The following is a 12,477-nucleotide window of genomic DNA, read 5'->3' on the forward strand; positions in this document are numbered from 1 at the left end:
AATTTTCTATTCACAGAGTAAATTTGAATAGTTTTCAATATATATAATACTTAAGATTATTTTTTGTAATACTTCCCTAAATTGCTTCCTTTCCATTTTTCCTGCTTAGGTGAATGAATCAACTCTCTTTTTTTCACAGGTTTTCTGTGAAGACGCTAATTGATCGGTCCTGCTTTGAGACAATTGACGATTCTTCTCCTGAATTTAACAATTTTGCAGCTATTTTGGAACAGATTCTAAGTCACCGGCTAAAAGGTAACAGAATTAATATAAGTTTATTCTCACAACAGCTTTCTTTTTTATAAGCCTGAAATTTTAGAATCCATACAGTTTGATATGCTTTTAGATAATAACCATATTGCATCTTGAGAAACATAAAACTGATTTTAGAATGCCTAATCTTTTGACCTATGCTTTGTCCCTGGAAATGAATTTCTGTTCTCCTATTTATGCCTGTTTCCAGGGTGCATTAAAAGTGTTGAGTGCATTAAGTGTCACATACAGGGAGCAGAGTCACTTTCCGTAAGTAATTAAAATAAAAGCTTCAATTAAAAGGTAGCTCATCTTCAGAGGCTACTAGATGGTATTTTGACCAACTTACAAAGAAGCATGCAGGCATTAAGTTTGTTTGCTTAACCTCTATTTCATTAAACTTTGGAATCTTTGAAAAGGTTTTCTGCCATAAATAGTTAAAAGAGGTATGTGGGAAATATGCTCATGTATGGTTTTAAAATAAATCAGTAAATATATTTACATTAGAAAGATAAATCTCTTAAAATTTAAAAGGTAAGATGGGAACTGTGGTCTCTCAGAATTATAAAATATGTTTACATTAAAAATACCTGTAAAATATAGATGATAATACCAAGAAACATTACGTAGCATAACTCTTAGTAATAAGTAAATAACTTTATTACATTAATTCTATTATCTTCCTGAAGGAAACTTGATCATCAGCTGTTTTCACTCAAGTTTTTATTATCTTTACTTTTTTAATGGTATAGTTTGAAATAAGTAATCTGCTTTGATCAGACAACTTGTGAGAATTTCAAATTTAAGCTAAAGGATAATTCTTTTATGTGGTTTTTGATGCTGAAAGCCTCAAGTTTTACTCCTAAGTGTTTAAATCAGTTGAGTAGTCTTGTGTGCCTATAATAAAGGGTTGAAATTAATTCCATGGGAAAATAAAATCTGGATTCAGTCATTCCTTTGCAATTTAAAATGGGGTCCATAAAATCACTTTTCTGTTAAAAGTTTGCTTTTCTGTTAAGTTATTTTGCATTTAAAAAGTTATTTTTGCTGTCCTGTATTTCCTAAATTTTCTGCCATTTATGTTACCTTTTATAAGAAAATACGTTTCTATAAAAGCAAAGGATAGGAGACTATTTTGAGATATTGTTTGAGTTACTATATTGTGTGGTGATAATACTTTAAAATTTTACATATAAAGTTATAAATAATACTTGACTAAAAAACACATGCAACATAGGAGAACTCGATGTTCACAACTATTTTATCATAATACCTCAATTCCCTTGATTCAGTATACATTTAGCTTATGATTCACTCACAAAATACATAAGCAACTATCAGCAGAAAAAAGGCCATGCTGAGATACCCATGCTAAGTGATTGAGCAGACTCATGACCACATACATGGATCCCTCCTGCACACCAGCCTGCCCTCTTTTGAGTCCTGCCTCAGCAAAATCTAGATGATAGACCTTTAGAATTACTTAACAGTGAGTGTCATTTCTAAGAAACCAGTGAACTACCACGTTGAAAATAGAATCCCTAGTTGATTTATGGATAAGAATTCCACTACAATGACTAAGAATGATGATATGTTGAAATTTGTGTTAATTTTTTAAGCTAAGTAAAATTAATAATTTATGCTTTTAAAAAAAGTTCCTGTAGATTGACTAATGTGGTCACTGTGATTAATATAGGTATGAGTCATGAAATGATCTTTAGCTTTTGGGATGAAGTATTTTAAATACTCAGGCATTTACAGACTTCATATTATTTTAGTATTTTAATATGTAACAAATTGCTTTTACTTATGGAGAAGTTATGATTATTTTGATGGTGTGTTCACCTAAAATTTAGTATATAACAGCTAATTTTTCCAAAGTTTCTCTTTATAGAAGTATAGATTTAAAATGTATAACTTTGTGTGTTTGTGAGATTTACTTTTCTATAGCTACTTTTTATTTTTTAAATATAAAGGGCATTTAGTTTAAATATGAAATCTTTCAGAGAAAGATAAAATTCACCTCCAGGCACAAAATAGGCTCTACTGACACAGGTAAAGTGGAAAACTGAAACATTTATTGATTCATTTTAAAAATCCCATTATTGAAGAGAAGGAAGCTTTTTAAATGACATAAATTAATCTTGTTTGGAGTTATCGCTCAATAAAATGACAATCTTAGTTTCCTGGAATATAGCTGAGAACCACAAACTAATCAAAGAATGTAGAATTCAAAGAGACCTCAGTTCATATCTTCACTAATTTTTGGATTTTTTTTTTTTAAGTACCATCCTTCTCTCCACCCCATCTGCACCTGTCCTAATAAAAGCAGCTGTAGATGTTGAGTATGTAAATGAATGTCTTATTGAAGCAATTTGGGGAAATTGGGCATTTTATGTGTTCAGCAGCAGTTGTACCTCACCCTACAATCCATAGTGCCTCTTCAGATAGCTCCACAAATCACAGATTAAAAACTACTCTAGGCTCTCTCCTGAGGCAATCCACTCAACTATATTTGTAACTAGTGGATGTACAGTCTTTGTTTTAATACTTCTGATGCGTGGGAACTTAGGATAGTAAAGTAGTTCATCACATTTTGGGGCAATTTATATTGCTAGAAAAATCCTACATAAATAAAGCCAACCTATCTGACTGCTTTTATTCTATTTTCTGCCATTTTTTCCAGTTTTGAGCTTAATAAATACTAACAATTGCTATTATATAACCCTTTCTCCTCAGTCCTCCTTTTTTCTAGGTAATGTATCTCTTGCTCCTTCAATGTTCTGAAACCATCACTATCTTATTTTTTTAATCACTGGTTTATTAGTATTGCTCTTAAAATCTGATACTCTAGGCTGAGTGAAGTGCTTCAGAGAGGTGAACTCAGTGTTAGTTTAGAACTTAAAATTACAATGACATTTGATTACCGTATCACACTTTTGGTTTACCTTGAAATTAAGGCTATGTCCAGTCCCATAGAGTTTTAAAAATTGAACTATTACTTTTTTTATGTTTTAGTTCTCTAATAAATTAGTTGCCTGTGTACAGGTTTGATAGGGATAAATAACAGTATTCTTTCCTTCATCATCCACTTTAGAGATGAATGAGCTAGCTATAAAAAAGAAATTTAGGAGACTTTCTAAAGATGAAGGGACTTTCCCCTATTTCTCTTACTAAGTATATCTAAAACCCTGGATGCTATTATATAAAACAAATAAAACAAGACTCCAAAAGGTAGAAGAAGGGAGACTAAGGACTCTAAGACTTTAGGAATGATGTGGTGGGTTCTTTGAATTTTCTGATTGCCTTGTATGTCCAAGACTGGATAAGCTAGTAGCCTGTAAATATCAGCAGGTACAGAAAACAAGGCAGAAGACTTTTATTTTTAATTTTTGTTAAAGATTTATTTATTTTAGAGAGAGAGCGAGTGAGCATGAGCAGGAGGTCCAGAGAGAGAGGGAGAGAGAATCTCAAGGAGACTCCAGACTGAGTGCAGAGCCTGACTCAGGGCTCAGTGTCAGGACCCCAAGATCACGACCTGAAATCAAGAGTCAGATGCTTAACTGACTGCACCACCCAGGTGCCCCAAGGTGGAAGACTTTTAGACAGTCCCTGCTCTACCTTACCCAAGTGCACTGAAGAAGTTGGTACCACCCCCCATCCAGGCCAGAAAAGGCTAGATGGGGAATTTAGAATTTCCTCTTCATAAGATGGTAATAGACTGTTCCACCACCACCATTAGAATGGTATCAGAGAAAGCCAAGCAGAGAACTGGGACCTTTTCCTTCCCTGCTGGTTGTGAACCTTATCTTCCCATTGAAAAATCTTACCAAATGAAAAGTATGGACTTCCATACCTACCCGGCAGTAATGAGGGGTCATTTCCCTGCCATCCTGAGATTGTATTAGAGACTTATGACTTTCAACATCACCCAAAGTAATAAGGCTACTCCCAGTGCATTGTCAATGGAAACCATGTAGAAAACCTGGACTCCCACCTTCACCCAGCAGTTATGAGGACTCCCCACATTCAAATGTCAAGGGAGGCCAACTGGGAAAAGTAGACTTCTCCTTCCACTTGACAGTAATGAAGTGGTGCTCCCTACTCCTTCCCTTCCCCTGTTAGGACTGTCGTAGAAAGCCAATGAAAACACAGAAGGTTTAAGGTCCCAAGACTCATAATATGAACATGTTCAGGATCACTTGTCATACCAAGAACCGGAAAGATCTCAAATTAAATGATAAAAGACAATAGATATCAACACTGAGATGACAGAGGTCTTATGTATTTGTGACAAAATCCTAAATTGGTATGATAAAAAATGCTTCAATAAGCAGTTATAAAAATGCTTAACAAATGAAAAAGTAGATAATATCACCAAAGAAATAGAAGATATAAAGAAGAACCAAATAGAAATTTTGGTTGGTGGGTGGCTGGGTGGCTCAGCGGGTTGAGCATCTGCCTTTGGCTCAGGGCCTGATCCCAGATTCCCGGGATCAAGTCCCCCATCGGGCTCCTTGCATGCAGCCTGCTTCTCCTCCCTTTGCCTGTGTCTCTGCCTCTCTTTCTGTGTCTCTTATGAATAAAAAAAATCTTAAAAAAAAAAAGAGAGATTTTGGTAAATTTTGAAAAATACAAAACCAAAATAAAAAGCTCAATGGATAGACTCAACAGGAAGATGGAGGGGACAGAGCAAATAATCTGTGAACTAGAAGACAGAAACATAGAAATTTTTTAAACAACAAAGACTAACAATAATCTAAAATTAAACAGTAGACTTAAAAAATACAGCTGCAGGGACCTATGGGACTGTAACAAAATATCTAACCCTCTTTTCATCAGGGTATCTCTGCGAGGAGAAGAAGGGGCTGAAAATGAGCTAAAAACATAATGGCTGAAAATTTCCCAAATTTGTCAAGAGACATAAACATAAAAATTTGAGAAACTAAGTGAATAATAGAATAAATCCAAAGAAATTCATGCCAAGATACATTATAATTAAACTTTTGAGGAAAAAAAAGATGCTGGCCATTATATAAGACTGATGAATCACTACCTCTGAAACCAATAATATATGCTAATTGAATTTAAATGAAATTAAAATAATCTTCCATCAAAAAAAGAAAGACAAAGAAAAAATGTTGAAAGTAGCAAGAGAAGAATTACACCTTGTCTGTAAGGAAAAAACAGTTTGGATAATAGAGCTCTCATTAGAAACTGTGGAGGCACTTCTTTCAAGTGCTAAGAGAAAAATGTCAACACAGACTCCTGTATCTAGAAGAATTATCCTTTAGTAATAAAGGAGATATCTAGACATTCATAAGGAAAACTAAAAAATTTATTGACAGTAGATTGGCTAAAGAACTGTCTTCAAGCAGAAGTGAGATGATAAAAAGAAGCAAGAAAGAACATGGTAAATATAATAGTTGTATTTTTTATTTTATTTTATTTATTTTATTTTTTAGTTTTCTGTTCCCTCTGTTTTTGATTTCTCTGTTTTCCTTTTCTTGTCTTCCTGTGGGTTACTTGAATGTTTTTTAGAATTCAGTTTTTATCTGTACTTTTTTTGAGTGGATGTCTTTGTATAGACTTTGTAGTCATTGCTCCAGGTACTACTTTGTATATATATAATTTATTACAGTCTATGAATGTTATCATTTTCCAGTCTTAAATTTAAGAGCCTTATCTTTCTTCATTTCTCTTCATTCTCCCCCATTTGCAATATAATTTCTTTAAAAAATTAAAAATAGAATTACTCTTTAAGCCAGTAATTGCGTTACTGGGTATTTATCCAAAGAATACAAACACACTAATTTGAAAGGATATATGTATTCCTATGCTTACTGTAGCATTATTTACAATAGCCAAATTATGTAAGTAGCCTGTGTTCATCAATAGGTGAATTGATAAAGAAAATATGGTATATATATATATATACAAACACACACAAAATGGTTATATTTAACAAGAAAAAAAATGGGGCACCTTGGTGGCTCAGGTGTTACGCATCTGACTCAATTTCAGCTTAGGTCATGATCTTAGCGTGGTGAGATCAAACCCCATGACAGATGGGTATGGAGCCTACTTAAGATTCTTTCTCTTCCTCTCTTCTGCCCCTCTCCCTCCCCCCACTTGCTCGTGGTCTCTCTCTCTCTCTCTCTTTCTCTCTCTCTCGATAAGAAAAAAAAGAATGAAATCTTGCCATTTGCAAAAACATGGATGGAGTTAGAGAATATGATGCTAAAAAAAAGAATATGATGCTAAATAAAGTAAGGCAGGAGAAAGACAAATACCTTATGATTTCACTCATGTGAAATTTAACAAAGTAAACAAATGAACAAAGGAAAAACAGAGACAAACCAAGAAACAGACTTTTAACTATCTGTAGAGAACAAACTGACAGTTATCAGAAGGGAGGTGAGGTGTGGATTAAGAGTATATTTATCATGAGGACCCCTGAGTAATGTATAGAATTGTTGAATCACCATATTGCATACTGAAACTAATATAACACTATTTGTTAACTGTACTGGAATTAAAATTAAAAACTTAAAATATGCATATAATTGCTTTACATACTTCCCTACAAAATATTAGAACCACATTAGACTGTTAAAATTAATGTTTCCACCATTAAAATTAACACTCAAGAGGAGAAGGCCAGCCTATTTCAGGTTGCCAGTGTGTCCACCACAGAGTCTGGGATGTACAAGGCAAAGAAACTTACCTGCTGTGTCATTTCTTGGCTTCCAGGGTCCTCTAGCAGTCTTTCTTTTATTCTCCATCTTCAGAATCTTTTCATACTTATTTTATATGTATGTCCAGAGTTTGTAGTTGTGTTTAGCAAAAGTAAAGTGCATCTATTTCATCTTGTCTGGAATCAGAATTCTCCTTTAATTTTTTAATGTGAAGAATTATACCAGTGGTTTTCCTAATGTTAAATCATCCTATATATTCTTGGGATAAATCCAACTCAAGCCTCACGTATTGTTTTAATATACTTGGCCAGGTTTAGGATTTAGTTTGCTAATATTGTAGGAATTTTGGTTCTGTGTAATTTCTCTGTATTTTGTTATCAAGATAATATTATCTTCACTAAATGAATTAGAGTTGTTTTATCTTTTTAAATTCTTTGTAAGAATTTTCCCTAAGTTTGGAATTGTCTGTTGCATAGATTTTGCCAGTAAATAACCTGGGTCAGGTGGGGTGGTATGCATATGCTTACAGGTCACTTTAGGTTTTTGACTTCTCATCTATCTTCTTTCCCACTATCAATTTCTTCTTTTCCGTGCCCTCTTGTTTAATCCCTGTTAGTTGCAGTTTTTCCTTTCACTGTGCCATATTTAAAATAGCTAAATTTATCTAAGTGGTTTTAAAAAGTTGAAGCTCACTGAAGAGATCCTAAAACTAAAACATGTAGCACGTATTTATCTTTATAATACTGTTTTAAAAGCTGAGATTCTGTTTTTTTTTAAAAAAAACTTATACCCTACCCTCATTATTTGTGAACCATCCTCTCCCTCTTCTGAAGGGTATGATGTGTTTCATTCATGTTGCTGTTAAGGAACAAAAATTCCATCAGTGGATATCTGTTGTTAATTTCCATGCATTTGTCAGCCAGTGCATGGAAGTGCTTGGTCCCCTTTTGCATTCCTAATATTATTAGTTCTTTTTCTTCTTTTTTCGTAAACATTATTGCCAGAGATTTGTTAATTTTCTTAGTCTTTCAAGTAATTAACTTATGGCTTTTTTGATCATTAGTGTATGTTAATGACACCATTGTTTCTTCTGTTTTCTTTGAGTCTGTTTTATTATGTTGGACTCCTACCAGATTATTTTTCAACCTTCTCTCCAAGTACTGCTTCGCTTACATATATAAGTTGGGAAATACAATATTTTTATTAATATTCATTTTTAGGTAATTTCTACTTTTCATTATTATCTCTTTTTTGGCTTATGTGTTATTTAGAAGTTAATTTTTAATGTTACTGGAAATAAGAATTTTACCTATTAATTTTTATTTCTATGTTAACAAAATGATCAAGGAATTTGGCCTGCATGGCAGATTTTTTGAAATTTGTAAGTTTTGCTTAATGGCCTAGCTTATGGTTAGTTTTCATAAATGTTTCATCTTGAGAAGAATGTGTATTCTCTAATTGTTAATGTTTCTCAAGTGTTCATTTTTGACAGCTTGATCTATTAATAACTTAAAAGTTTAAAACCTTTGTTATTATGATGGATTAATCAGGTGATTCTTACAGATATGTCTATTTTTGCTCTCTGTATTTTGAGCCTATTGTGGTATATTCAGTTTTAGGGGTTTTATAGATTCCCTTATTTTCTATTTACTTACCATTTTTGGCTTAAGAATTTCTGTGATTTTTTTCATATACTAACTATATTATATATATTTATTTTTTAAAGATGTATTTACTGGGGTATCTGGGTGGCTCAGTGATTAAGCATTTACCTTGGCTCAGCTCATGATCCTGGGATCAAGCCCTGAGTTAGACTTCCTGTTCATTGGGTAACCGGCTTCTCCTTCTTCCTCTGACCCTTTACCCTGCTCATGCTCCCTCTCTCTCTCAAATGAATAAATTTTAAAAGAAATTTTAAAAACATAGATTTGTTTATTTTTTGAGAGCAGTGGGAGAAGCAAAGGGAGAGGCAGAGAATCTGAAGTAGACTTACAGCTGAGCCCAGAGCTGAGGAGGGCTCTATCCCATGACACTGAGGTCATGACCTGAGTGGAAACCAAGAGTCAGACACTTAACCAACTGAGACTTCTGGGCACTCCAATGTACTAACCATATTTTAAAGTGTGTTTGTTATATTTTATCCAGAATTTTTAATTCTCCTATTTTGTGTTGGGTAGAAAAGCGATGGTCCTCAAATTCCATGTTTCCCACTCCATAGACAAATTATTGATATATCTAAAGAGAGCTCCAAAACTTTCTCCTTTTCTTCTTTGAAAGTTATCCTTGCCCTTTGTGGTTGATTTGAGTGAATAGTTAAACTTAATGGGCAATGTATGTAACATTGAGATAAGACAGCTGTGGTCCTAATTTTAAGTGTTCATTAGTTCCTTTTTAGATAGGCTCTGTTGTCATGTGATTAAAAATATGTTTCATTGAATACTCAGGAGTGCCTGGGTGGTGCAGTTTGTTAAGCATTGGACTCTTGATTTCAGCTCAGGTCATGATGTCAGGGTCCTGGGATTGAGTTGAGCCCTGAGTAGGGCTCTGTGTTCCGCAGGGAGTCTGTTGGAGATACTCTCCAACATGTATGTATATTTGCATAGTATATGTTATATATACTGTAATATATCATCACTGCATTATATATGTTAATGTGTGGTATAGCATATAACATATATTTTCTTAAGTTAAGACATGCCCTTTTTCCTGTGTGTATTTATATGAGCCTACCTATTTCCATTCTCTGGACTTGTGTTTTAATTTCTTTTTTGTTCCTTTGGATGGAAGGTTCTTTTTTAAAAATGAGATTTTATTTATATGAGAGAGAAAGAGAGAGAGAGAGCATGAGCGGGAGGAAGGGCAGAGGGAGAAGCAGACTCCCCGCTGATCTGGGAGCCTGACATGGGGATTGATAGAGGACCCTGGAATCATGACCTGAGCCAAAGGCAGACGTTTAACCAGTTGAGCCACCCAGGTGCCCTGTAAGTTTCTTTTCTACTTGAGCACGAGATATACTCTTGGTTATTACCCACTGAAGCTTTTATTTGCATAGTCATTTCATTTTCCAGTTCTGCATTCTTCTGTTTTCTTCCTATTCCTTTCTTTCTAGCCAGTTCTCTCTCTCTCTCTCTCTCTCTCTCTCTCTCTCTCAAGATTTATTTATTTATTTTAGAGAGAGAATGCTCAGGGAGAGATATGGAAGGAGAGGGAAAGTCTCAGTGCAGAGCCCAACATGGGGCTCTATCTCAGGACCCTGAGATCAGGACTTGAGTCAAAACCAAGAGTCAGATGCTTAACCAACTGCACCACCCAGGCATCCCCCTAGCCTCTTCTTAATAAGCTTTTCTTATTGATGGTTTTTCTCTTTCTTCTTTCCTCCAGAAGTGCATTCTGAATTTTTCATTTCATTCTTCTTATCTCTGGCAAATTTACTAAGAAAACTTCTCTTATCTTTCTACTGTATCCTTTTACAGGTAGCATGGTTTCTATTTCTCTTATGTCTTTTATTACACTTTACCATATTATGGCCTTCAAAATTACAATGGGGGGCACCTGGATGGCTCACTCAGTTAAGTAGCTGCCTTTGGCTCAGTCATGATCCCAGGGTCCTGGGTTTGAGCCCTGCATTGGGGGGTCTCTGCTCAGTGGGGAATCTGCTTCTCTCTTTCCCTCTGCTTGTGCTCTCTCAAATAAATTAAATCTTAAAAAAAATATAATGGAAAAAGATAAATGAACTTACAGATCTAGCCAGACGGAGTAAGCCCACTACTGTCCAAACTGTCTGTTTTAGTCTGCTCAGGCTGCTATAGCAAAATTCCACAGACTGGGTGACTTAAACAACAGAAATGTTTTTTCCTCACAGTTCTGGAGGCTGGAAAGTCCAAAATCAAGGTGCTGGCTGATTGTGATTCTGGTGAGAACTTTTTTCCTTGGCTTGTAGATGGTCACCTTGCTGCGTCCTCACACAGTGGAGAGAATGAGCGTGTACTTTCTGATGTCCTTGCTTATAAGAAAACTAGTCCAATATGATCAGGAACCCACGCTTATGAGCTCATTCAACCATAATTACCTATATGATCACATTAGGTGTTAGGACTTCAACAGATGACTTTAGAGGTACATAATTAAGTCCATACCACACTCTCCTATTGATTGCATCTAAAAACTCTGGACAGGAATACAGAAAACAACTACTTGTCTACTTTGAAAAATAAACAGTAGGAGCCAGATTGGGGAGAGATATCAAAATTTGAAGAGGAATTGTTATAGGAGTGAGTTTCCTGTGTTTTTTTTTTCCCCTCCTATATCCTCAGCTTTAACTGGTGAAGGTATCAGTTCTTAATTGCAGATAGCAAAAACTCCAACAGTAACCTTCTCTTTCTGGTCAGAGGATAAGGAAAAAGAACTTCTGTGAGTCAGGGAGTGTTGGAATCTTCCCATTTTTTCTCTTTTTCCTTGCTGCTTTTCACCCAAGTGCAGCTTCAGTTGCCCAGATCTGTTTGACAGTGGGGGAAAGGGGTAAAGAAGTTCTGATAGAAGGGAAAAACCTTCCATAAGCCTAGAGAAATTAATAAAAGAGGGACCTTGGAGCTGGAGATTGTATCAGGGAAGAGAGAGCTGGAAAAAAGAATGTCCTAATTCTGTATGCTAATGACCAGCATGAGTCCTGGCTTCATACCCAAGATTCTGAGGACTGAGTTAGGATACTGCCCAAGTCCCAGAATGGCATATATAGGGGCCAAACCCAAAGAATTCAACTTATATTGGAATTTCTGCCCATATAAGGCAAGAAAGAACTTGGCTATCTGAATTTAACCAGGTTGATTGCCTACCAAAAAAAAGCAAAAGAAAAATCAACATACTCCAAAGGATTTTAACAGAATTCAGAGTTTAAATATAATATTAAAAACATCTAACATAAAACCTAAAATTGCTTCACAAATGAATAACTAGGAAAATATGACCATTTCTCAAAAAAAAAAAGACAAAGATGTCAATCCTGAGATTAATTACCAAAGATATTATAGCAGCCATTATAACTGTGTGCTGCAAGATGTAAATATTCTTGAAATGGTAAAAAAAAAAAAATTCTGAATTGAGAAGTACAAACCTTGAAAAGAACAAATGGAAATTTTAGAATACAGAAGTATAATATCTGAAAACACTATGTGGGACTCTAGCAGTATGGAGATAATAGAGATCTTTATGAATTTGAAAATAGATCAGTAGGAATTACCTAGTCTGAAGAACAGAGCATTCAAGACCTATTGGACAACAGCAAAAGTTATAGCAGACAACAGTGAAACAATATCTTTAAAGTTCTAAAAGAAAAGAACCGCAAACTCAGAATTCTATATCCAGTGGAAGCATACTTCAGTAGTGAAGGCAAAGCAAATACTCAGATGAAAGAAAACTAGAATTGTTACTAGAAGACCGGAAATGCTAACAAAATTCCTTCCTTTTATAAATGGAGATGATACCAGAGGGAAACTTGGAACTGCATCAATGAAGAAAGGACAACAGAAAT

The 12,477-nt window shown here is 34.7% G+C and overlaps 1 protein-coding gene across 8 annotated transcripts in view; it reads left to right on the forward strand.

The window, feature by feature from the left end:
* RUNDC3B (RUN domain containing 3B) overlaps nucleotides 1-12,477 on the forward strand; it is a 168,928-nt gene that overhangs the window by 38,660 nt on the left and 117,791 nt on the right. For all 8 annotated transcript variants that reach the window (XR_005369349.1, XM_038556690.1, XM_038556695.1 and 5 more), the window contains exon 2: nucleotides 140-255. Coding sequence is in view for 7 of the 8 variants with exons in the window: in XM_038556690.1 (XP_038412618.1) it covers nucleotides 140-255 (116 nt within the window). In the remaining variant the exon portion in view is untranslated. The remainder of the gene's footprint in view (nucleotides 1-139; nucleotides 256-12,477) is intronic.

This window comes from Canis lupus, chromosome 14 (genome assembly GCF_011100685.1).
Source record: "Canis lupus familiaris isolate Mischka breed German Shepherd chromosome 14, alternate assembly UU_Cfam_GSD_1.0, whole genome shotgun sequence".
NCBI classification, from domain to species: domain Eukaryota; kingdom Metazoa; phylum Chordata; class Mammalia; order Carnivora; family Canidae; genus Canis; species Canis lupus.